The sequence below is a fragment of the Capra hircus genome, chromosome 1 (genome assembly GCF_001704415.2).
Source record: "Capra hircus breed San Clemente chromosome 1, ASM170441v1, whole genome shotgun sequence".
Lineage (NCBI taxonomy): Eukaryota > Metazoa > Chordata > Mammalia > Artiodactyla > Bovidae > Capra > Capra hircus.
The window spans coordinates 80,267,441-80,292,175 of NC_030808.1; the positions used below are offsets into that span (position 1 = coordinate 80,267,441).

At 45.8% G+C, this 24,735-nt stretch overlaps 1 protein-coding gene and 1 long non-coding RNA gene across 2 annotated transcripts; one reads left to right on the forward strand and one right to left on the reverse strand.

Moving 5' to 3' along the window:
* AHSG (alpha 2-HS glycoprotein) lies at positions 6,039–13,275 on the reverse strand. Its single transcript, XM_005675161.3, has 7 exons — positions 12,910–13,275; positions 10,733–10,843; positions 10,323–10,407; positions 9,623–9,786; positions 8,330–8,431; positions 7,362–7,448; positions 6,039–6,725 (listed from the first exon to the last, which is right to left on the reverse strand). The coding sequence occupies exons 1-7, from the start codon at positions 13,120–13,122 to the stop codon at positions 6,408–6,410; spliced, it is 1,080 nt and encodes a 359-aa protein (XP_005675218.1). The 5' UTR covers positions 13,123–13,275; the 3' UTR covers positions 6,039–6,407.
* Positions 10,773–17,691, forward strand: LOC108635832. Its single transcript, XR_001917942.1, has 5 exons — positions 10,773–10,866; positions 11,258–11,468; positions 11,587–11,666; positions 16,495–16,694; positions 16,806–17,691. It is a non-coding gene; the product is annotated as an uncharacterized LOC108635832 (long non-coding RNA).

A 24,735-nucleotide genomic window follows, 5' to 3' on the forward strand; every position in this document is an offset into this window, starting at 1 on the left:
TGACTCAAAAACAACAGCGTTCTCTAATTCTAATAGTCACTGTTATTATCACTGTTGTATTTCTATTATCCTGACTCCCACCACATATTGTTGATTGGTGTGGTGATACAATATTGAAAAACATACCTGAAATTCAGTAACTTTGGAAGATGAAGCAGATGTGATTTAAAAAAAAACCATTAAGAAGGCAAGTAAATGAGACCCATGCAATGCTATTAATTTAGGAGAGCGCACTCTGCAAAATATTAAAGATGATGTTGAGAAAATATAGGGCTGTATTAGATGCAAAAATGTGCTGAGGCACTGTTGATTTTACAGCTCCATAACTCATTCTCTCTAATTTATGTTCATGCTTAAGAAGAAAATTTTCTAGAATATGCACATTTCAAATATTACTAAGTCTTTATGTATGCAGTCCTTTCTTATATCAAATAAATCACATAGGAAACTGTTCCAGGTAAATTCAAGTTAGGAAATCCTAGAGACATTTGGAATGCAGTGTTAGAATTTGAAAAAAAATGCCCCAGCTAGAACTATAAAGTTGGAAGTTATCTGTGTGAGATCGAGAGTTTCAATCATGAGAAAGAACAGACTTCCTAAGCTTAGAGTACACATTTAAGAGAAGCTCAAGGACATAATCTTCAGAAGCCACCAAATTCAGAGTACAGGAAGAGGAAGCTGCTAGGGAGGACCTGACTGAGTACCTAGAATGTGTCATGAAGGTTCCAAGCATTTACTTCTAGCGTGGAATTTCATCCTCCCTACAGTCCTAGCAGACTGTTGCATACAACTGGTTGTATAATGGAGGCCAGAATAAGCCAAAAGGTGAGTTGTCTTAGCCCAGACAGCACAAGTCTGTCAAATTAAGGCATGGGATGGGCTGACAGAAAAATCAAAGGCACAATTATAAGACAGAGAGGAGAGAAACCGGGGTAACTCAGATGAAATGAACCAGCGCCCTCTGCCTCAGTAAAAGACACCAGCCTCTACCCAGTTTGCAAAGCCACAAATCAGGAGTTATCCTTCACCTCTCTCTTTCTTACGTTAAATCCATTTGTAGGTCCTAGGGGTTCTACCTGAAGTTACATTCCTATTTTTCAACCACATCTTCTGCTCACAACCTTAGACTAAGGTACACATCTCTCCCCTAGAAAGCTCCAGTCACTTCCTATCCCATGGCTACTCTTTCCCAGATACAACCCATTTTTCCTATAGCAAATAACAATGTAACATGAATGCTATTGGCTTTTGGGGGCATTAATTAACCTTCATTCATTGTTAGGACTTCATTGTGGGGAATGCCCTGTCCATTTCAAAATTTTTAGCATCCCTAGTCTCTGTCCAGTACCATCCCAAGTAAGTGTCTCCAGTTACTTCCAAATGTCCCCAGGTGGGGGGAGTGGGAGGGAATAATACTGCTTCACCCTACCTTTCCTCATCCCAGGTCTAGAACCATGGTGCCTGGTTGATCTCTTAAGGTAAATCAGATTATGCCACTTTCCTGCTTAGAATCTTTAGTGGTTTCCCATTGCACTGATTTTTCTCAATGCAATCCTAATTCCTTCTGGGGGACTTCAAGGCTGTTCACGACCTGCCCTCATCTACTTCTTCAACCTCATCTTCTAAAGCCGTCCTCTTTCTCCTCTTAGCTGCTTCAGTCCGGCTTCCTTTCTCACCCTTAGCTACAGCAACATACTTTCTGCCTTTAGGCCTTCATGCCTGCTCTTCCTCTGGGAAGCTTCTCCCTTGTCTCCTCTAGACTAGCCCTTCTCTTTCTCTGCAGGGTAAGGCAATAGTACTTATGAAGGGGTGAGGCTGCCAGTGGCTATCCTGGCTAAGACTGAAGGCAAGCACTGACGACAGAAGGAGAGAAGGAAGGAGGGAAGGGGGGAGAAGGAAAGGAGATGGGGAGGGAAAAAGAGAGAAGGGAAATGATTCCTGGACTCTGTGGTGCCCTAAGTAAGACTCACCCATTTCAATTCCCAGCACATGAGGGAGTGACATTTCTCTTTTTACTTAAGCTGCTTTGGATTGGGTATCTACCACCTGCCAAGGAAAACACTCTAATACTTCGTGTTCCCTCACAGCCACACCCAAGTATAGCAAGGGTAGAAAGTGAATGAGTCTTTTAATCCTGGGTGAAAGGTGAAATTTTCAGAATTCCCTTGCAAACTCCCTCAAAGAAGGACTAATCTCTTTGGCAGAGTTGCCCAAACCATTGCCAGTTCTTCACTAAATATTGCCTCTGCCCCCTGCCCCATTACATCCTTTCTCTCTTTCTTCGTCCATCTCTTCCTATCTTTTGCCCTAAGGACACTCAAAGCTCTTCTCTCCTGGAAAAGAAATCTTCCCTCTACCTTCTAATCTATCCTGAAGCAGGAGAACAGATGAGTTCCAGGCTAGACATTTTTGCAACCAGCCTCCTGTTTATACTTCCAGATAGAAATAACAAGCTCAGTTCAGTTCAGTCGCTCAGTCATGTCCAACTCTTTGCGGCTCCATGGACTACAGCACGCCAGGCCTCCCTGTCCATCACCAACTCCCGGAGCTTGCTCAAACTCATGTCCATTGAGTCGGTGATGCCATCCAACCATCTCATCCTCTGTCATCCCCTTCTCCTCCCAGCATCTATCTTTCCCAGCATCAGGGTCTTTTCAAATGAGTCAGTTCTTTGCATCAGCTGGCCAAAGTATTGGAGTTTCAGCTTCAGCATCAGTCCTTTCAAAGAATATTCAGGACTGATTTCCTTTAGGATGGATTGGTTGGATCTCCTTGTAGTCCAAGGGACTCTCAAGAGTCCTCTGAAACCCCACAGTTCAAAAGCATCAATTCTTTGGTGCTCAGCTTTCATTATAGTCCAACTCTCACATCCATACATGCCTACTGGAAAAACCATAGCTTTGACTAGACAGACCTTTGTTGGCAAAGTAACGTCTCTGCTTTTAAATATGCTATCTAAGTTGGTCATAACTTTTCTTCCAAGGAGCGAGTGTCTTTTAATTTCATGGCTGCAATCACCATCTGCAGTGATTTTGGAGCCCCCCAAAATAAAGTCTGTCACTGTTTCCACTGTTTCCCCATCTATTTGCCATGAAGTGATGGGACCAGATGCCATGATCTTAGTTTTCTGAATGTTGAGCTTTTTCTCAATGTTGGGTGAACTTTGTCACTCTCCTCTTTCACTTTCATCAAGAGGCTCTTCAGTTCTTCTTCACTTTCTGCCATAAGGGTGGTGTCATCTGCATATCTGAGGTTATTGATATTTCTCCCAGCAATCTTGATTCCAGCTTGTGTTTCTTCCAGTCCAGCGTTTCTCATGATATACTCTGCATAGAAGTTAAATAAGCAGGGTGACAATATATAGCCTTGACGTACTTCTTTTCCTATTTGGAACCAGTCTGTTGTTCCATGTCCAGTTCTAACTGTTGCTTCCTGATCTGCATACAGATTTCTCAAGAGGCAGGTCAGGTGGTCTGGTATCACCATCTCTTTCAGAATTTTGCGCACTTTGTGGTGATCCACACAGTCAAAGGCTTTGGCATAGTCAATAAAGCAGAAATAGATGTTTTTCTGGAACTCTCTTGCTTTTTTGATGATCCAGCAGATGCTGGCGATTTGCTCTCTGATTCCTCTGCCTTTTCTAAAACAGCATGAACATCTGGAAGTTCATGGTTCATGTACTGTTGAAGCCTGGCTTGGAGAATTTTGAGCATTACTTTACTAGCATGTGAGATCAATGCAATTGTGCAGTAGTTTGAGCATTCTTTGGCATTGCCTTTCTTTGGGATTGGAATGAAAACAGACCTTTTCCAATCCTGTGGCCACTGCTGAGTTTTCCAGATTTGCTGCTGAGTTTTCCAGATTTGAGTGCAGCACTTTCACAGCATCATCTTTCAGGATTTGAAATAGCTCAACTGGAATTCCATCACCTCCACTAGCTTTGTTCATAGTGATGCTTCCTAAGGCCCACTTGACTTCGAATTCCAGGATGTTCAGAAATAACAAGAGGAACAGGGTAAACAGCCGGACTTTGTCTCCTGTGGACACTTTAAGATAATAGTCCAGCAATGGCAGGGACAGAGAGGGACTAAGCCCTGCTTGGGTAAAAGATCAGGAGCTCACATATTTCCCATCCTTGGAATCAGAAAGACCTCAAATGAGCATGCACAGAAAGGCTCCTCGGGGGTCAGAAAGGGAGAGGATGCCAGACTGTACGTTTTCCTAACTTCCCAGGGACGCTCGCGCTGAATTCCACCTTGGCTAAAGGATGCACATGCACAGAGGGGAGGACCCTGAGATAAATCAGCTGTAGGGTCAGAGCAAGACAACTGGCCAGAGGAAAACAAAGACCAGGAAGACTGCCCCCTTGTAAATGATTTAAACTTCCCAAGGTGCGACTGTCTGAACTCATCTGTGAGTCTCTCTGCATGTGTTCTGCTTTTCTAGTACACGTCTTACTTTCCTTTCCACCTTCTGTCTCCTTGGCGATTTTTTTTTCCTAGGTAGACAAGAACTGGGGCCCGGAGTCTTAGCCCCAGTCCCTCCTGGTCAAGTGCTTAAGACTTTGTGCTCTCACTGCTGAAACCAAGTTTTCATCCCTGGTCAGGGAACGAAGGTCTCGCTGCAAGCTGCTGCTCTCCACTGTGTCTATGCAAAATCAATCCTTTAAGATTACATCCTCTCTCTCCCACCCTTCACCATCAAACTGCTTGAAAGATATTACACACTCCTCTCCATTTTCTCATCATCTTCCACCAGGCATCTTCAACCCTGCCACCAGGCTTTCATACTAACCCTTCTTGAAATTCTATCTGCCAGTGGTCACCGTCACCTCCAAGTCAGTCTACTAACCCATGGCCTTTTCTTGGTCCTCATGTTTACTGCTCTTTCTACAGCATTTAGCTCAGCTGGTCATGCCCGCCTCATCTCCCCTGGCTTCTGAGGCACCTAATGGTTTTCCTACCTTTCTGGCCATTCTTTCTGGTTACTGGAGTGTTGGCAAAACCTCCAGGCAAGAGTGATAAGGTGAGTGTCAATGCCTGATTCAGTCTTCTTGGGTCAAGTGAAACCACTCAATCAGTTATTAGTCCCAGTCCTTTAAAATTTCATAAGAAAGGGCCCATCACTTAGGTTGCTCAGAACAACCTAATGCTAGTGGATAAACATTGAAATTGTCTAGGCACCACTCTATAATGGGAACTATTTATTTCTTTATGCTCTCTGAGCACTTGGATAGCATCTACAAATGTCCACTGGATTTACCACTGGAGGTACCCCCCTTCTATTCATACTATAAACCAGAGCTTAAACTTGAGGTCTTAAAATGGATTGGCTAGAATCCATTTTAGTATATAACTCTGGGAGTTGGTGATGGACAGGGAGGCCTGAAGTGCTGTGATTCATGAGGTCGCAAAGAGTCGGACACGACTGCGCGACTGAACTGAACTGAACTATATATATACTTCCCTGGTGGCTCAGAGGGTAAAGTGTCTCCCTGCAATGTGGGAGACCTGGGTTCGATCCCTGGGTTGCGAAGATCCCCTGGAGAAGGAAATGGCAACCCCTCCAATATTCTTGCCTGGAGAATCCCATAGACAGAGGAGCCTAGTAGGCTACAGTCCATGGGGTCGCAAAGAGTCGGACACGACTGAACAACTTCGTTTCTTTCTTACTATATACACATATAGTACAATCAACAGGTATAATTAAAGTGAGGCTCCTGTGTTAATTACTAACTTTTCCTTACCTGGGAATTGGTGAAAACCAATGGTTGGTTTGTCTGTACAAAGTTTCAGCACTTGGTCCTAATTTATTAATATTTTCTGACCATGATGAAATGAAAGAGTTATTTTCTTAGAAGGAAATTATCAGATCATATAGGTTGTGAGCAGATCCTGGTCTCACTTTTTCCCATGTATATAGGAGGTTTTGTTCTATTTTATTCCTATTTTCACTTTGGTTTTGATTAGGGACACTTGTGGTATGGTTGCTGGAAAGACCACACACGTGAGACTGGACAAAGCAGGCAACAATCATGATGACATTTCAGCTTAGAACCTTCTTTATTAGGGCATTTTTAATGACAAGCAGATATAAACTTGGCAAGAGCACCTTTCAGAGTCACAGTTCCAGTTATTTTTGTGAGGTCAAGAGGAGGTAGAGAACACAGTGGTGGTGGCTTACATCAAAGCAGTGACAATCAAGCTGCTGACTTTATGTTCCATCAAACATCACTAGCACCTCCTCTGCTCCTGTCCTTGGAAGGATGAGAAGTTGGGACTCAAGACCTGACATTAATCTAGACCACAGGCAGCACTTGCTGCCAGAACAGACAAAGCCCCTACCCATACTTGGACAAAATGATAGCTGTATTCTCTGTGCCAAACTGTCTCATCTCCGACCATCTTCTAGATCTTGAAGTATCTGATTCTCCCCGGGCAAAGGTGGACTGGACCTCCAGGAACGCTAGGCTGCCCCACGATGGGTGTTTTCCCCACGTGGAACGCTTCTCCCGAGGCCGACTCCACTGAGGCCACACCGGAGAAGGTGTGGCGCAAGTCGTAGTGTGCCCGGTGCAGCGGCAGGGCAACTGCTACCACGCTTGGCCCCGCCACCACGGAGCCCACGGGCAGGCCGGCTGCAGAAGGCGCAGGCACAGCTGCGTCCGGCACAGCACTTGGGGCCCCAGCTTCAGCGCCTTCAGGCTGGGGCTGCGGAATCACAGGCTGGAGGAAAGAGGAGTGTTTCTTTGGGTCAGCTGCCTTTCTCCTCCTTCCAGGGGAAATCCCCACCCAATACTCTCATAGTAATAATTTTTATTTGTAAGGAATCTGGCAAAGAAGAACTACCTAGGTACAAAGGATAGTCATCAGGGTTCCAGGGGTGGGTTAACTGGCTTGCGCCATTCCCTTTCTTACCAGCTGTTTTGGGGTTGGTAGACTTACACTCACGTTTCACGAGCAAAAGAACCCCACCTTACGGCTAACTTTCACCAGAAGCGTCACCCTCTTTTTCATCTACACCTGCAGTTATAGGGAGCTAGCAGGCAGATCTACCCACCTAGTCTCTGCAACTCAGAAAACCACTCCCACACACCCTCTCACTCCCCGGGGATGGCAACTAGAAACATGACCTTGCCAACTGCACCTGCGGGTGGTTCTGCCCTATACGTACCAATTCCTGGAAGGGGAGGGCATGACTGAAACCTTTCATTTACTGATGATTTCACATTCCTGGCACTATCTGTGTTGTGGGGCTCAGAAGAACAGGCAGCTAATGCCCTAATTACTACTGCATGGCAGAAATCCAAAGGTGTCAATGGACTCTGAAAAGCAGGGCGAGTACATCTGTGGGGCCCTTACCTGCGTTTGGAACAGCGTGCAAGTCACTGCGACGTCTTCCCCACCAAGAGCTTTCTGAATGACGGAGCCTTTACAGAAGCCATATTGCTGCCCACAGAAAGAAAGGAGTTATTTCAGCAGGTCCAAAAAGTGGACTTCTCCCCCAGTTCCACTTACACTCAATACATCCAGGGTGAACCGCTGAAATCTTAATTCCTGTCTTTTTGTTTTTAAAAAACGTTTTCCCTAAAGTTTAGGCTTTCTGCTTATATTTTATATAGCATGTAGAAAATACAGAAATGTTTTGGGAGTGAGAGAGCTCACCCATAATCTCAGAAATTGTGGTGACCCAGAAGAACTTCTGTTAACATCTATGTATTTCTTTATTTTTAAATACTATTAGATATCATTTGAAAGTTGACATGACTGTGACCATACCATTTTGGAGACTGTGTTTTTCACATGCTAGAATGATAGCATTCTCTCATATCATTCATTATTCTTTGAAAGCATAATTTCTGTGACTATAATTTTCTATTTACTAACATGTCATATTTTATTCAACAATTCCTTCCTGTTGGACATTCAGATGTTTGGGGTCATTTTGAATATGTCATAAATCATCTTTATAGATATATTTTGTCAAACATGTTTACCTCTTTAGGCTAAATTCCTAGAAGTAGACACTGGCTTAAGGACTTAGGTTGCATACCTGAGGTATATCTAGAAAATCTACATTTTATACTGCCAGCAGCCTGATATGACTCATATTAGTTAGGAAATAGCCTCTCTAACTCCAGGGGCTTCCAGCAGATGAGAAGATCTGGAGATAGCTCTTAAGCAGGGGAGATGACACCCCAAGGGATGACCTGGTATGACCCAGCCTCACAGGGCATGAGTATTTTGCATTATCTCTTTCCACAGCCCCAAGATATAAACTTGCTCTAAGAATGTTCTGTTCCATGACCAGCTTTGCCTGGCCTGCTCACCTTTTCTGCCAGTAGGTTGCACTTGGTTGGATCTACGACCTCTTTAGCAATACAGTCAGTAGCAGCCACTGCAAACTCCACAGAGACAGAAACTGGAAGAGGCTGATGAAGATATATAAATTTTCGTGAAGCAACATGACAGCATGAGAAAGGCAGGGAAGGAGAGCCCAGAGGGAAGTAGTGAGGGCCATGGTACTACGTAGTCCAGGGAGCACCATTCATGTAGACCGCACTGTGTGGCCAGGAAACATGCCCCTGGTGGCTTACACAGGGCTCACATGGGGGCATTGGGTTTTAAGGGCTTGCACACAGAAGCTGGGGTTTGGGTGTTCCCTGAAGTAGGTGCAGGTATTCACTGCCCATCCTTCCAGAGCAGAGGCGAGTTTTCAGGCAGAAAGCAGGAACCCAGAGGGCTGACTGATCTGGGTAGAAACCCTGCCTCCTGCCAATTTCCGTATTGAGGTTGCACTTTGAGACCCAAGGTTCAGGTTATTCCAAGATGGGATGGGAAAGTAATTAATTTCTCTCCCACATATTTTAGATAGCAGGATCAAATGAAAAAGATAACTGGAAGTGCAGAAGATATTTATGCTTTTCTATCTCATTGTTCTTGGAGCATAAGGACACTTAAAATAATGAAATATCTCTTATTTGTTATAGTCTGGGGTAGAGGTTCTAGAATCACATATATCCTGGTTAATAGAATTACTGCCTACAGTGTATTTCCAAGTATGCCATGGCTGGCATCCAGAATACCAGTTGTTGTTGTTTTTTTTAATATTAGAATTATATTGTGTTCAAATGTGCTAATAACCTAACCACAGGACAATTAGTTGTTGTTGTTTTTCAGTGATTCCACGGCATTTTAAGATTCTGCCATTATATATAAGTATGCCCATGCCTTTGTAAGTATCAATTACAAGAGTTGATACTTACAAGAGCAGGTGTTCAGTGGTGATAGGTGATGGTGATGTGGAGACCCATGAATTTACAGTGTGTGCTTCTGGATAAAATGGGAACTCCCACTCTGGTGTTAACTAAACCCGAGGAACACAGCCTGAACAGACACGCAGACTCTGACTATTTTATGTTGAAGTGGCTTTGGTGGGGGGTGCGGTGAGGGTGCTCTGGGTCCAGGACACTTAGGACCCTTTCTTTCTCTTTTCTCCCACCACCCTCCTTGACTTCCTGTGGCTGCCTTGCCCCTGTTCCCTCCTTCACACTTGCTTCACCACGTTCACACCGCAAAGTGCCACCAACCTGCCCAAACTGTCAGCAGGGTCTCAGTCTTACCACAAATTGAGCCCGAGAAATTTCCACCAGCTGAAAGTAGGAGCCGTTATTCTGGGCATTGAAGGTAGCCAGCGCGACCTCTGCTGCGTGCACCACCTGGCTGTTGTTGAGCGGGGCCAGCAGGGGGCAGTCTGGGCACAACTTGCGCACGTCCTCGGCGGAATCTGCGCACAGAAGTAACCCGGTTCGGGCCTGGAATTCTCAGCGGCATTTGTCGCCGCTCTGCTTATTTGAGAAGGGGGGCAGGAGGAGAAGGGGACGACCGAGGATGAGATGGCTGGATGGCATCATGGACTCGATGGACGTGAGTCTGAGTGAACTCCGGGTGATGGACAGGGAGGCCTGGCGTGCTGCGATTCATGGGGTCGCAAAGAGTCGGACACGACTGAGCGACTGAACTGAACTGAACTGAAGACAGGCTCCAAACAGTTACAGGCTGATTCTCTGCATCTTACTTAAACCCTCGGGTGGCCCCTGGCGTGCTGGCATTTTTGCAGGAGCCCCTCTCACCAAGGGGCGATTTTCAACCTCCGAGCTGAACAATTTCTTAAAAAACAGTTTTAAAACCCCCAAACTCAGGAAATTTGGCTTCCCCTTTTCATCACCAATAAAGTGGCTAGATCTGCTTCTGTTAAAACCAATTCAGGTCCCTTCCTCACGCTCTCTACTGGGTAACCGTAATAAGAATAGTCAACTCTACCTGGACTGGAATCACATTTTGTAAACAGCACGGAAAACTGGCCATCTTGTTTCAGCACGTGGATATCGCAGTCTCCTTCCACCGCCTGGAGAAATAAACCCACAGTGAGGGCCCCAGAGGGTTGACCTTCACTTCTCAAGGTGGAAGATGGGAGGAGGGGGGAAGAGGGCGTGGTCCCTCAGGCGTGGATGTCAAAGGTGAGCCTCACAAAATCTCCTTCACTTGGTGATATTGAAATAGGACAGGGTCTGGTTTTATAGAGGTTGCGGGGGAGGCGTGGGGGGGGGGCAGGGTGCAACAAAAAGGGGAATTGTAAAAAATCGGCGCTAGGGAGGGCGCCATTGACCGGCAGTTTTAGTTGGGGCACCACCCCGCCCCACCCCTGCATTTGCCGGGAGAGGGCCACTCACGTGCTCCGTCTGCTGCCTCACGCTGCAGTTCGCCAGGGGCGTGGGGTCCAGTACGTGGCAGGTGGTTTCCAGGGTATCTATCTCAATGTCATATACCTCTCCCGTGGGCCGCTGTGGAGACAGAGGATGAAGAGGTGAGCCTGAGCCTGCTGAGCGGGTCCACGGGTGAGCCCCCACTGGGTACCAACACACCCATTGTTGGAAGGGTAAGAAAGAAGTGGGCATGGGCTTGGACAGGTTGATGGAACCACAGTCATCGGTCTCAGATGTAACTGGAAGGCAAAAATGACTGTCGGTGCTTACCCTTCAAGTGGTACTTTGAAAAAGTCAGTTTGGGATTTTTCTCAGTCCAGCAGCAAAGTAAGGTGGTGTAGGATAATAATTTACTGTCTCTCCTTTATCTTCTCCATCCCTCCCTCTACTTCTTCCTTCCTTTCTTCCTTCTCAATACCTACTTTCCTTCCTTCCCCATTTTCTTTTGCTTCCTAAAGGAAAAGCTGTCGTCTGTGGCTTTTTGTCTTGTAGATGCCTGGATGCAAAGCTGGGGTTCCCTACTGTCCCCTGCTGGTAGTAAGGGGGAAGCGTGATCCTTCCTCTGCTGGAGGAAGCAGTGTGTCTGTCCTTCACTTGCACAGAGGAAAGGAGTAGTGGGTAAGGCTTGGGTGATTCCTTGGAGTTTTCCCTGCCAGTTCACCTGTTTCTGCATCCTTTCTTCAAAGACCAGAAAGTCCAGAAGGTACGCATATACCTATTTTTTTCTTTCAGCTCAATTCTGCTTGCCTCTCATTTCTGTTGTGCCTGATTCACTAGTACCTGAAACCTCAGAATCTCCTTTCCTGTTTTATATTGTGCAGATGTGCCCAAATTAACTTCCTGAAAACACTCAGAGCTAGTGAATAGGAGCCGGGCACTCCTGCGGTTCTCAAACCCTGCTGTAAGTGAAAATTGCAACGTTGTTCTTTCTTTCCTTCAAATATGCAGGTTGTGTGTTATTTCCCCTGAACTGATCATTGCTTCCTCTGAACCACCACTGTACTTCACTATTGCAGAACTCCTAAACTCCATCCAGGACAATCCTTATTTCAATTATTTTGTCCCATTGTAAGATCAGAGGTCTGTGAGTCAGTCCAGATGTCCTAAGGTTTGCCTTATTTTCCTTCCTAGATTGTGACTCTTCTGTGGCACTAATTATGTCTTTCTCATCTTTGTGTTAGGTTGAATCATTAAAATGCCAATATCTGACTGCTTTTAATATACAAAGCTGGCTATTTCATATGATTCAACTTAGCATGTCCCATAGCACCTGACACTGGTTCTTGTTCTGGAAGACTTGTAATTAGCATAGGCTGAAAGAATTATCCTTCATCAGCTGTAAAATCTAATTTCAAATGCCTTTTCCCCACCTCTCCAAATCACTCAGCTGACCTCCAAGGCACATTTCCCAGTTTCATCATTGTCACCAGCTTCAGACTGCATTGCTTTCTCCTCCAGCATATGAGGAGGTGAATCCTTTCATGCCAAGATTTCTCACTGGGATGTGGGTACCTTTCTTGGGAAAGCAGCTTGTGTAGAGGAAGGGATACAGTACTGAAATAGAATCCTCGCCTGATGCTTACTATTTTATGACCTTGGGTAAAAAAAAAATGCCCTAAATATGTCAGAGCCTTGGTTATCTCTTATGTAAGACAAGGACAGTACCCCCACAGAACTGAGAACGCAACGGGGAAGGGATTACAGAGATGAACTATATGAAAGGGCCTGGCACATAGTAGGCACTTAAAAAATGCATGCTTCATTCACACTCAGTCTTTATGCAGAGACACAGAAACAAAGAAAAAGAAATGTTTTCCGGCCAGTAGTAGTTTGGCAGCCAGAATCCTTTCTCTGGTGCTAGTTTTTCTAGAAGGTCACACTTTCTACTTGTGACCTTCAAAATACCACTTGAAGCCTCGTCCTCTCCTCACACTTCCTGCTCCCATCCAGCACCCTCCTGGAGACCCTGACCACAGTACAGAATGTCTCCTCTCTTCCTTCAGCCTGCCCTCTCCCTCCCTCCTTGGAGGAATCAGGGCATTTTCGCTATGCAGTTTCCTTTGTTCTGGGAGGCAGGCTCTCAGAGACACCCAGCTGAGCCTCCCACGGCAGCCTGCCCCACCTGGCAGGGCAGGTTCACTTACCCTCGGCCACACCTTCACACTGTCAATCTGGTTCAAGGTGTGTTTGTAGCCCCGAGGAAGGTGCTTGTTGATGTAGTCCACGGCCGCCAAGGCTGCTTGCTCTGTGTCTGGGTCATCACAGGCCGGTTCCTTATAACCTGCAATCGGGTCAAGCGGGATCGAGCGGCAGCTACAGAGCTGAGCCAGGCAAAAGAGCAGAAGGAAGGATTTCATGGTGGCTTCAGAGAGGCCCCGGTGTGTCAGCAGGCAGGCAGCTGGAGGCTTCCGGACCAACCCAGGTGCTCTGCCTGGTGGAGTGTCGAAAGGCTTTATTTATATGTTGGAGCCTGCGGAAGGATTGCGTAAGGATATGGGATGATTTCTGTTCTGGTCCCAAAAAAAAAAGCCCCCTGCAAACATCAGTCCTGGAAAAGCAAACAGGTTATGACATCGCTGGCCCCCAAGAAATCTGCCAAAGTCAATGCTGCTTAGGGGCCGGTGTGGGCAGGTTGGGGGGTGGGCTGGGGAGATGCTCCAGAGTTGGCCTGGAACATGGTAACAGCAGCAAAGAGAGGAGGCAGCTGAGAGGACAAGGTGAGCACCAAGGTGACGAGGGGCTGGCATAGTCGGCCCTGGAGCACTGTGATTCTGGCAGCAGAGAAAGTGCCCTCCATTGGGAGCTGAGGGCAACATGGGGTCCATGTTGGGAAAGTAGGGATGCTCAGCAATTTACTAAAATCTTCACATGTCAGGGACAATTACCTTCTTCTGGAGGGAGAACAAGGCCCACAGATGTAGCAAAGGTACCAATGATTTGGAGTGAAGAGGGAGAGTTAAGGGATCTTGGATAAGAGCTTGGATAAGATCCTTAGAGAAAAGAAGAAAGGAAGGGAGAGATTTCTACCTGGAGTGGGGAATGGCGAGAGAGCCCTTCCTCCCTGAAGCAGAGCCCAGAGGGCTGTGGCCTGCAGAGCTTCCCCACTGCCACTTCCCCTTTTCTCCAGACCAGACTGCCAACACACTGCAAAGATGCACCCTGACCTGGGTTCCCTGGGTGGCTGAGTGTGATTGGCACCAGTGACCAAGTGCCACCAGTGACCCCGTGCTCCTGTGGCCTGTGCCCTCAGCCAGTAGATGAGTGCAGCAGAGAGGAGCCTTGGTCCAGTAGCCATTCACTTGGCAGACCTCTGGCTTTGAATTCTGCACTGCAGGCTGAGACGCTATGAGGACATTAAGAACACAGATGCCTCCTTAGGGCCCTTTGGAGCATTAGCAGAACTAGAGTGAATCTTGGTGGCCAGAGCACGAGGTCACACTATTGGCTCAGACACTGCCTCTCAGTTGTGGCCCATGATGATCTCAGGTGTGACCTCCAAGGAGAGGTGGTCAGGATAGCGAGAGCCTTGGAAAATATCATCCGAGGTTTAGTTTGGTTTAGCCTGGAACAAAGAAGCCCGAAATGTGGAAACCAACACGTTTTCCAAATATTTAGAGGTTATCATTACGTGGGGGTGGACTTGTTCTGTTGTTTGCTATTGCTTCAGAGAACAAAACTTGGTTTAAAAGTGTGGGGGGTGTGTTCTGTAGAGAAGCTTAATAATATTGACTTCCTGTAAGGAGGGAGATAAGCAGCAGGGGGAGCCTGTGATGGGTAGAGAAGGTAGTAGGCAGTGTAAGCACGGTTTTCACATTTGCTCCCAGCTGTTCACACACAGACCCTTAATTCCAGAGGCTCAGAAGGTGTGGTCAAGACCCCAGGTTCTCTGGTCATCCAGCAGGATAAGCCTCAGAACTGGGGGACTTTCCATCAGCCTTGTGCCCCATTGCCTCCAGGGCCTTGACTCATGAGAAACTTTTTGCAGATGCTCTGCTTTTCTTTTAAAATGCAAAATATGGTCATTACTAAAATTTGAAAATCACAAAAAATATATACAGTGAGTACATGTTTCACATGTCATAAGCTCAAGTATCTACAATATAATTTTATTTTCCATAACGCAATTGGATTTCTGACTCTGAGCTTTCTTTCATGAAAATGGAATCTACTCACTTCCAGGCAACTCAGCTTTCCAGGTACTTGGATTGAAACCCGGTCCAATTTAGGTTTGCCATTATACTTCTTCTGATGAGGTTAGAAGAAAGCCTGAAGTGCAGAGGGGGAGATTTATGCAAATACTGATTTTGTCAAGGTCAAGAGGTATCTACTTTTGCCTTGGCATCTTCTGCCAGGTAGCCTGTCTCATGTGGTCTTCAGACAAATGCACTCTTGAGCTAATGGCCTGCTTTCCTCCATCTAATCCGTAGAAAGACAGTCCTCCCACATCCTATGATCAGGGGTCATATCATCAAACCTGTGGCACCCTTTCTAGCCCACAGGCCTTTTCTTAGCTGGGAGCTACCCCCTTCTTTTTATTTTTCTGGTCACACCTCGCAACATGCGGAACTTCCCAGATCAGGGATAGAATCCATGCCCCATGCAATGGAAGCATAGACTCCACTGAACAACCACAGAAGTCCCAGAGCCACCCGCCTCTTTAAGCTTAGGAGAATTTGTCTGCTTGCCCTCCCAGGCTGTGGGGGCTTCCTGAGGCTGACTCAAACTTGTCTGTTTAGACTTTGCTGTCATAGCCCACTGGCCCCCACCCCCGCTGCCCTAGGGCAGCCCTGCTACTCAGGGGGCTTCTCCCTGCCATGTGGTATCTCACTGTGCTACCTGTGTGTCCCCTCCCCTCCCTATCCCTGCAGTGAGGTTCCAGGCTCTTCTGGAGGCTCTTCTCCAGGACTCCCACACTGTTCTGGGGGTGGTTCTATTGCCATCCCAACCTGAGGGTAGAAGGAGAGAAAAAAAGTTCTCTCTGATCATCCTGTCTGACCATTTCTGTCTTATCCTTGGCACATTTCTTTTGATATCTTTGTTCTTGGATCTTTCATGGGTGACAATTTCTAAAGCCCCAGGTATTGTCCTGTTTTGCTGATGCTAGAAAAACAAAGCATGTAGTAAAGAGCAATTAATATCTCAGCTGTCATCCTAACACAGATAAACACTGAAACAAAATTCACCCACAGTCTCATCACCCAGAGATCAACAGTGTTAATGTTTTGGTGTATTTGCATCTTATTTTAATATAATTCAGTGTAATATAATCATACTTATATACAGCTTAGTATTCTTTTTTCATTTAACATTATAACTTGAATATTTCTTCAGGTTATTAAATACTTTAAATCTGCTTATAATGACTACCTCTGATTCTGTTGTATCATAATCTATTTTACCATTCTCTTATTGTTGTGTATTTAGTTTGTTTTCAATCGAGAACTCTCATATACAAAGTCGTAATGAACTTTTAATTCAGGAATCTTTGACTTTCTGGTTATTTTTATGCAAGATAGAGATTTATTAGTGAATCATTGATTTTAGAACATCTTAATTTCTGTGGCCAAATTGCCTGTCAGAAATTTCTACATTAATTTCTATCCCTACCATTTAACTGGTGTATTTTATGAATATCTTTGGTTTTAGCTCAACTATTCTATATGTCTAATGCTTATAAACTAAAATAGCTTTGGTGTCAAGCTGAATAAAAAGGTCTCAATTTTTTTCAGTTGGAAAATGAAAGATTACCATTTACTTACTGAAAATGAAGGAGACACTAGAGGATCTTTTGATATGTTTTCCAAGAAAACTGTGACAAAGGATGCCCAAGGGAGGCTCTAAGTATTTCACTGTGCCTGGAGACACCACTTTCAAACTCTGAAAGATTTTCACACAACAAATGCATATATCCATCCTTGAGTGATCTTGGGTAAGTTTCACCTACTTAGCTCTAGCATATCAAGAGGAGATAAGCATTTACTCCATTTTCTGGTCACGTGTCTCATTACTTTAATGACTTCTCTTTGCATTTTTCTTTGAGGCCCAGGTCTGCAATAAAACAACGTCTAATAGCACAATGAGGATATCAGGAACTTGTTAGAGCTGGTTGGGAAGAGCAGTCCCAAAGATCCAAGGAGCAGAAGAGGACCAACAACCACCAGGAGATGGCAGCAGGGTGCTAAGCAGTGCTTGGTGTGTGGAGTTCATGGGCTGATGGCGGAATTCCAAGATGGCAGCTAGGGTTGGCACCAGCTGCTCTGCGTTTGTGAGTAGGGCTGTCCACTAGGGCGGCGATGCGTTCAAATTTCTCCAAAGCAGAATTCAGCCTTGAGAGTTGTTAGCTGGGAGTCAGATAAGGATGGTGGCAAGTGCAGAGTCAGAGTTGCTGGGGGTTGGTTCTGTTAGGGCCCTGCCAGCAGACAGGAATCTCGGAGGGGAAAGATAGAGCTAGAAGGGGGTGAAATATCAAGTCAGGCAGTGAGGGCTCAGGTGAGAGCTAGTGACATGAACAAGTGCACGTCAGCAAAAGCCAGCGGAGCCATTGGTTTTCACAGGGAGGAAGTGGCAGTGGTTGGTGTTTAAATTGTTGGGCCAGATTCTTGGCTCTGCCCTTTCTGGTACTTAAAGGGCCTAGGTCCTAAGAAGCCCAGTAGTGATTTCTGATTAGCCAGGTATTTCTTCATCCTTATGGGTATTTACTGAACACCTACCATCTGTGATGTCAGGTGCCTGTAACAGAGTGATGAGAAAACAGTCTGCACTAAAGGAGCTTACCTTAACTCCCTTGGTCCAGCAACATCTGATCAGCCAAGAGCTGTAAGTTATATGACATGATTGTGTTGTATGTCCTAGGGAGACAGGTTGGGGTTTATAGCTCCAGTGTAAAACCCTTGATCAATAAAATGCAAATTGCCCTTCTCCAAGGACCCACCAGGCTTCTTTTCTTTTTTTTTTAATTTTTATTTATTTATGTATTTTTTATCTGCATGGGATATGGGGTCTTAATTCCCTAACCAAGGATCTAACCTGTAACCCTCGGCACTGGAAGTATGGAGCTTCAACCTCAGGACCACCAGGGGTGTCCCCCACAAGGTTTCTTGTGAAGGTAACGGAGCCCTAGTTGCCCTGAAAGTTATTTAGAAGAGACTTTAGCTTTCAGGGCCGATGCACCAAAGTTGGGAGACACTGGCTTGAGCACAGTTTGGCAAAATAGATTAAACCCCAGTGACCACAGGTGATTATTTCTTTAGGTGGAGAAAGGGCTCAGCAAGCGCCCCCCACCCCCACCCCCCCTGCCCAATCCTGCTTATAACCGTGATCTGGCTCAAAAATCTATCCATGGAAAGAAATGCTTGCTTTGAGGGTCACACCTCCTTAAATTATGTGTCTTCATCCTGTACTTTGGTGGATCCCAGTCCTGGCCCCGAGGAAGAGGCAGAATCTAAACCCAGAATAGAAAAAAATGTTTGTATTTCATCAAGTCTTTCAAGTATAGTGTTTTTCTTTCTATTTAGCTATTGATATTCTGTATGAAATCGGCCTCAAGAACTCAGTGACACTTGTCTTTGGCTTTCATTCTCACATAGGAAGCTATGGGGAACCTTCTATTCTCTTCTGTTTAGAAGAAGACTTACTATCATACACTGCTTAGTGTGGCCTTGATACCCGCTCCAACGTTCTGTCTCACGAAAGAGAATCATTTAGGATTAAAGAAAGAATGGGGAGATTTGGACTTTCTGAAGCTGCAACAGCGTCCCCTCAGAAAACAACATCATCATCAGAGCAAATGATATTGATTCCTTATTTTGTAAAAGGCTTTGTGCTTTTTTTTTTTTCATAACTGCCTGAGAGTTGTACTGTTCTCATCTTCCATCCTTTATAGAGTAACAGAGGTTCAGAGATGTTCAGAAACCTGCCAGTATCACACAGTAGTGGACCCTGGCTTTAGTCCAATTGCTTTTCTCTATTAACCTCAAACCAAAAGAATATAGGGCCCCCCCAAAACTGAGGAGGTTGGCTCCTAAACATTGTCTAAAAGTGAATAAATCATTATTCTTAGCAATAGGAAACATGGCTGTATGCCATATTTGAAGAAATGCAAAAGATATAGAAAAATGTATTGTGTGGTTAACAATTAAAAGAAGGAAAAAAAATTAGTTTATCCACCTCATTTCAGTCAGTGGAAAATAGCTAAAAATCGATTTTGCAGAAGAGACTTTCACCTCTTGACTTCAGTTGTTTTTGAAACTATCTCTAACTCCAGTTTAGGAGGTAAATAAAAGGTAAATGATTACATTATTTCTGGTTAAATGTTTTCCAGGGGAATGCTAGTCAAGGCAGAGAGTTACATCCATCCTTCCTGCTGGTTTGTCATCAACATTTGATATCTTCCAAATAAGTGAGTGGCTGTCTTCAGACCAGAAGGAAGATGAGAGTTGAAACCATTGTATTCTAATGAGCACCTTGGGGTGCCATCTGCAGCCATTGCACATGAAGGTGTTCAGAGGAGCTGGGGCCTTGGGTCATATGGTTATACTGAGGCCACTGAAATCAGCCAACTCGTTGCACCTTAGTAAATCTGGGCCCTTCTTTATCCAGCATGTAGATGACTGGGGTTGGAATGGGTCCTTTTTGACAGTGAGTCAGTATTGGAAGTTTGATGGGATCTATTTATTGACTTGTATTGAGTTATTCTCTGGACACACATTAACTCAAGCTGTTTCTCGGACACTTACACTGTGCCCAGTGCTAAGGATGCACAGATGGAAGGCGACGTTCCTGTCTTCGACGCTCACTGTTGAGTCTAGCTCCACAGCGCTCTGCTAGTTCTTGTGCACGTACTAGAGGAGTACAGACTGTGGGTCCTGCCCTCAGCCTGCATTAAATCCAGAGGAACACAAGCCTGAGTTGGGAGGTTCTCGGAGGACAGTAGGGTCTATGTCATTTTCAATTTTATGTGCTCAGCACCTGCCTCCTGCCCAACCCTGTAAGACTAAGCCCCATACGTGATCACTGAGGGGCTCTTGGCCAGTCTCCTACTCAACTCAGAGCCTCCTTCCAATGTCTGGAGTCTTCCTGAGGACATCCGGATACAGACTTCTCTCCACCACTGTGGCAACCCATCTGTTATCGAATCCCTCTAGTAACCAGGAAGTTACTAGTTATCTTCACGCTGAGTCAACACCGGCCTAACTTGCAGCCTCACTAACAGATGCAGATTCTCCCTTCAGGAACTACATTAATCTTGATGCAGTGTTGGGCTTCAGGCATTTACAGACGTCCTAAGGCAGTGGGAGGATGAACGCTAGCAGGAAGGCAGGGCGAGTAAGACGGAGAGGGGCAGATGGATTGTGGGGAAGGGCTCAGGAGCAGCTTAGCTTGATCAGGAGCCCTGCATTTAGAGTTAGGTGCTGCCCTTTACTGGAGAAGGCAGTGACACCCCACTCCAGTACTCTTGCCTGGAAAATCGCGTGGACGGAGGAGCCTGGAGGGCTGCAGTCCATGGGGTCACTGAGGGTCGGACACGACTGAGCGACTTCACTTTCACTTTTCACTTTCATGTGTTGGAGAAGGAAATGGCAACCCACTCCAGTGTTCTTGCCTGGAGAATCCCAGGGACGTGGGAGCCTGGTGGGCTGCCGTCTATGGGGTTGCACAGAGTCGGACACGACTGAAGTGACTTAGCAGCAGCAGCAGCCGCCCTTTACTAGCTGTTTGATCTAACTAGAGATTTAATCATGGTAAGCCATAGTTTCTTCATCTGTTAGGTAGTGGTAGTGGTTTAATTGCTGTGTCTGATTCTTGCAATCACATGGACTATAGCCCACCACACTTCTCTGTCCATGGAATTTTCCAGGCAAGAATACTGAAGTGGGTAGCCATTCCCTTCTCCAGGGGACCTTCCTGACCCAAGGATTGAAGTCACGTTCCCTGCATTGCAGGCGGTCTCCTGTATTTCAGGCATATTCTTTACTACTGAGCCAGTGGGGAAGCCCTCTTCATCCATTTACTAGGGCAGTAAAACCTAGCTAGCAAAAATGTTCTGAGAATTTAATGAGATAACATTTGCAAATACTCAGCCTAGGGCATGGCACACTTTGAGCTATCAATAAATGGGAGCTCTGAATAACGCCAACAGCACTCTAGTATAGAAAGCAAAAAAAGATATCACAGGGTAAGGGGAATACAATGTGACTAAGATATGGTCTTTGCCTTCAGTTAACACTGACTAACAATGACAACATCCTATTCAGATGCAATATAGGCCAATGGCTAAGAATGAGGGATCCTCAACTTTATCACTTTTGAAGAGTTCCTTAACCCATCTGAGTTGGTTTACTCATCTAGGAAAAGGCATACGGATAGCAGTGCGTACGTCAGAGGATTGCAGAGAACATTACATGAGATAGTACACTTAATATTCCTAGCATCAAGTAAGTATCTACACTGCCACATAGAGAGAAGAACTAGAACATGTGTAAGAATGTGACCGCATTTTTTGCACCAACAAGCTGGCAAAGAGAGGGCCATGTGTGTGTAACTTTTAGCAACAGGAAGGAGCAGCAGGAGAAAGGGGAATAGTGGGATTGTGGAAAGCTACGTATAGGTTCTTCCCTGTTCCTTGTGCTAATGCCATCAATAAGGCAGGACTTGGGGATAAGGGATGGTAGGCATAGATCAGTGGCTGGCAGGGCTGGGGAAGGCGAGCCCTCAGCTAGGTGCCTGTGAGGTGGGGAGCCAGGCAGGCAGGTTCTGGAGTGCTCAGGTAGGTGGGCAACTCAGGAGATTCCCTGGGAGGGGATTCGAAGGAGCATTTAAACAATTGTGTCTGCCCAGTGGGCCTCTCAGTTTCCCCCGGAGGGTTCCAGTGTAGTCACCTGGCTGCTGACTGTGTTCCAGATAGTGGTCCAGGTACTTCCAGACAGTGCCAGCATTTAGCAGTGCTCTGCACTTGGTGTTACACTCTGCTGTCACCAAACTGAAATTCCTAATAACTTTTGAACAAGGAGCCCTGTGTTTTCATTTTGCATTGAGCCATGAAATCATATAGCCAGCTCTGTTAATCATAAAAGGAACCAAGCTTACAGGCGTTCATGGGAGGAGGGGAGAATCATTCCCCACTGAGGGTGGGCAGCAGAAAGGAAAGAAGACATCACAGATGGGGGTGCATTTTGAATGTGACCCTGAAAATGGGCAGGGTTTGGATAGGTAGAAATCAGAATATGGCTGTCTGGTTGGGAGAAACACACTGACAAAGTCAAGAGGTGGAGGAGGATGGGCTGTGTTTAGGCAATGGTAAGAAACCCTGTGAATTCAGAGTCCCCACTCCTGGGCTGCTCACATGGGCTGTCCCGGGGCAGCACTGTGCTCAGCTGGACTTTCTCAGGGTAGCCTTTTCCCCAAGACTTCTCTTAGACCTTTCCTCCAGATCCATTCTGCTAGATGCCTGTCAAACTCATGCATTAAATTTAGCCATGTTATTCATAGAAACCACAAAGCAAGGCAGCAGGCAGGAGAGGCAGATATAACAAAGAATCAAGTAGAAAATTTTCATTGAAAAGTGTGGTTATTGAAATAAAAGTGAAGTAATAGATCAAATGCAGACCAGGAAAAAATTCAGTCAGGAATCCCCATCATCTAACTTGCTGTCTCTTGGTTTTTGGAACTCAAGTTCTGTGTTGGGGTTTGCATAGCAGGCACGTGGTGTAAAGGTGGAATTCTGACAAGAGTCCACATCCTATCCTCTGTCCACTACCCCACACTGCCATGGCCCTCATTTCACTCCATAGTGGTGGGTTTCCCCAAACGGACTCCTGGAGTGATCTAGAAAGCATTGCCAGCATTGGTACTTAAAAATTTAGCCATGGTCATACTCTGGCCATTCAGAAGAGAGATAACATGAAAGATATTTTCTTCGAAACATCTCACAATCTCTATCCCCAACCTTACTACCTTAAAATTTATCTTTAGCGTTTTATTTCAAACTCTCCTAGCGGTCCAGTGATTAAGGCTCTGCATGTCCAATGCACGGCCATGGGTTCAATCCCTGATCTGGGAACTAAGATCCCACAGGACCTAAGATCTCACATGCCCCACAGCATGGCCAAGAAATTAAAAGAAATAAATAAATTATTTAAAAGAAATTAAGTTTAGTTCAGTGAATAAAGTGGATCATGAATGGCACTCCAACATACATTTTGTGTTATTTCCATTTGATTTGCATAAATATTGAACTTTGTCACTTGATCAACATGCCTTGATTTTCCTTTCCCTATATAAGCGTGCCATGGCTTCTGAAAGTTGGAGCTCCCATTTCTAAATTAAGTGAGACAGAGTTATAGAGATAGCTAGTTGGTTTTTTGTGGTCCCAGAGCCTCAGCCCCCTTCTAGGCCATGTTGCTGTGTGTCTGGGGATTGGTGGAACAGACCACCAAGACACCATCTGCTGGAGGGGTGGGGCACCTTCTGGGGCAGCACCCACTTCCTTGGATAGAGTCGGGGCCAACAGGCCTGCCTGGTACGGAGGTCTCCTCCACAGTCAGAGCAAACAACACAACAGTGGCACTCAGATTTGTCTCCTGGCCTGGCACTGCTTTGAACTCATTATCTGAGTTCTAGTATGAGAAAGAACTGAAGAGCGCTGTCCCCAGAGGACCTCAGGAAAATTCCAGCATTTATGTTTTGTTGCCTGTTGACAGCCTATAACACAGGACAGCGAAGAGACCTTCGCCCACAGACTGTACAGAACTCAGTGTGGCCCTGGGTGCTGCAGGGCCTCCGCTGGGGAGGGAGAAGCCAGGGCCCAGCAGCAGGAGTGGTGCCCAGGACAAGGGCCAGCGGAGCCTGGAGGCAGGCAGCAGAGTCCAGGGGCAGGCAGTGTGCCCTGCAGAAGACAGTGGTGCTCTCAAAGTCCCCATGGCATTTGACTGCTGTTAGAAAACAATGTCCACTCATTGTAAATAGCTATTATATAATGTATCTCTAGCAATAAGCATTTAACCTAAAGAAATTTGGAAGCGTTGTGTTTAAGAAGGAATAGTAAATGGTTACCCAGGGAAGTTTAAACCAAGGGAGACAAGATTATGGAGGGAGAGGGGATGGCAGCATTATCTCTTTGTGAAAATTCCAAAACCAACAGTTCAAGGTTGATTTACTTTCTGATGTAATAGAAGTCAAATTCCGTTTGTTATTCCTGTGTCCTTTGTCCATGAGCTTAAAGATAAGTCCATGGAAAAGTATTGACCAGAGAGCCTGAGGCAGGGGGCGGGAGTGGATGGGGGTGAGGTTTACGCCCTAGTTTCCATCAGCACTGCCTTGCCTTTGATGTGAATGATTGATGTTTCATCCAGTCTGACATGAAATGTTACAGGAGTGCCGCTTTATGATATGTCAGCTGCGCTCCCTCCAACCCCAGCTAGCTTACCCTGAGCCCCACTGCTGAATGGGAATCTAACCCCCAGTGCCTACAGGCTTCAGTTCCACCTCTGCTCTGCCACTCCGATGATGTCACAAACACGCTGAGGCCAATTTTCCTACCAAGGTCAGGAGAACAGCCATGGCTCTTAGGAGATCACTGAACAAGCCTGCCTCCCCACTCCCACTGGCTGGCTCCCCCATGCATAAGCTGGCCTTTGGGCATTGTTGGTTCCCCAGGGTCTCCAAAGTTCTTGTACATTGAGGCTGCTTGATAAATGTGTAATGACTCAACAGAGTATATTGTTTTCTTCTTGTTTCCCTTTGAAAAAGTCTGCAATTATTTCTAATTGTTTTTTATACCAAATTAAGCCTGCAAGGAGCTTCCCAGGTGGTGCCAGTGATAAAGAACTCATCTGTCAATGCAGGAGACATAAGAGATGTGGGTTCCATCCCTGGGTGGGGAAGAGCCCCTGGAGGAGGGCATGGCAACCCACTCCAGTACTCTTGCCGGGATAATCCCATGGACAGAGGAGCCTGGCAGGCTACGGTCCACA

Coding starts and splice junctions, on each gene's coding strand:
- AHSG (XM_005675161.3), bottom strand. CDS start 13,122: ATGAAATCCTTCCTTCTGCTCTTTTGCCTGGCTCAGCTCTGTAGCTGC. Junction 10,408..10,732: donor TGAGGCAGCAGACGGAGCAC/GTGAGTGGCCCT, acceptor TTATTTCTCCAG/GCGGTGGAAGGAGACTGCGA. Junction 7,449..8,329: donor GCAACCTACTGGCAGAAAAG/GTGAGCAGGCCA, acceptor TTCTGTGGGCAG/CAATATGGCTTCTGTAAAGG.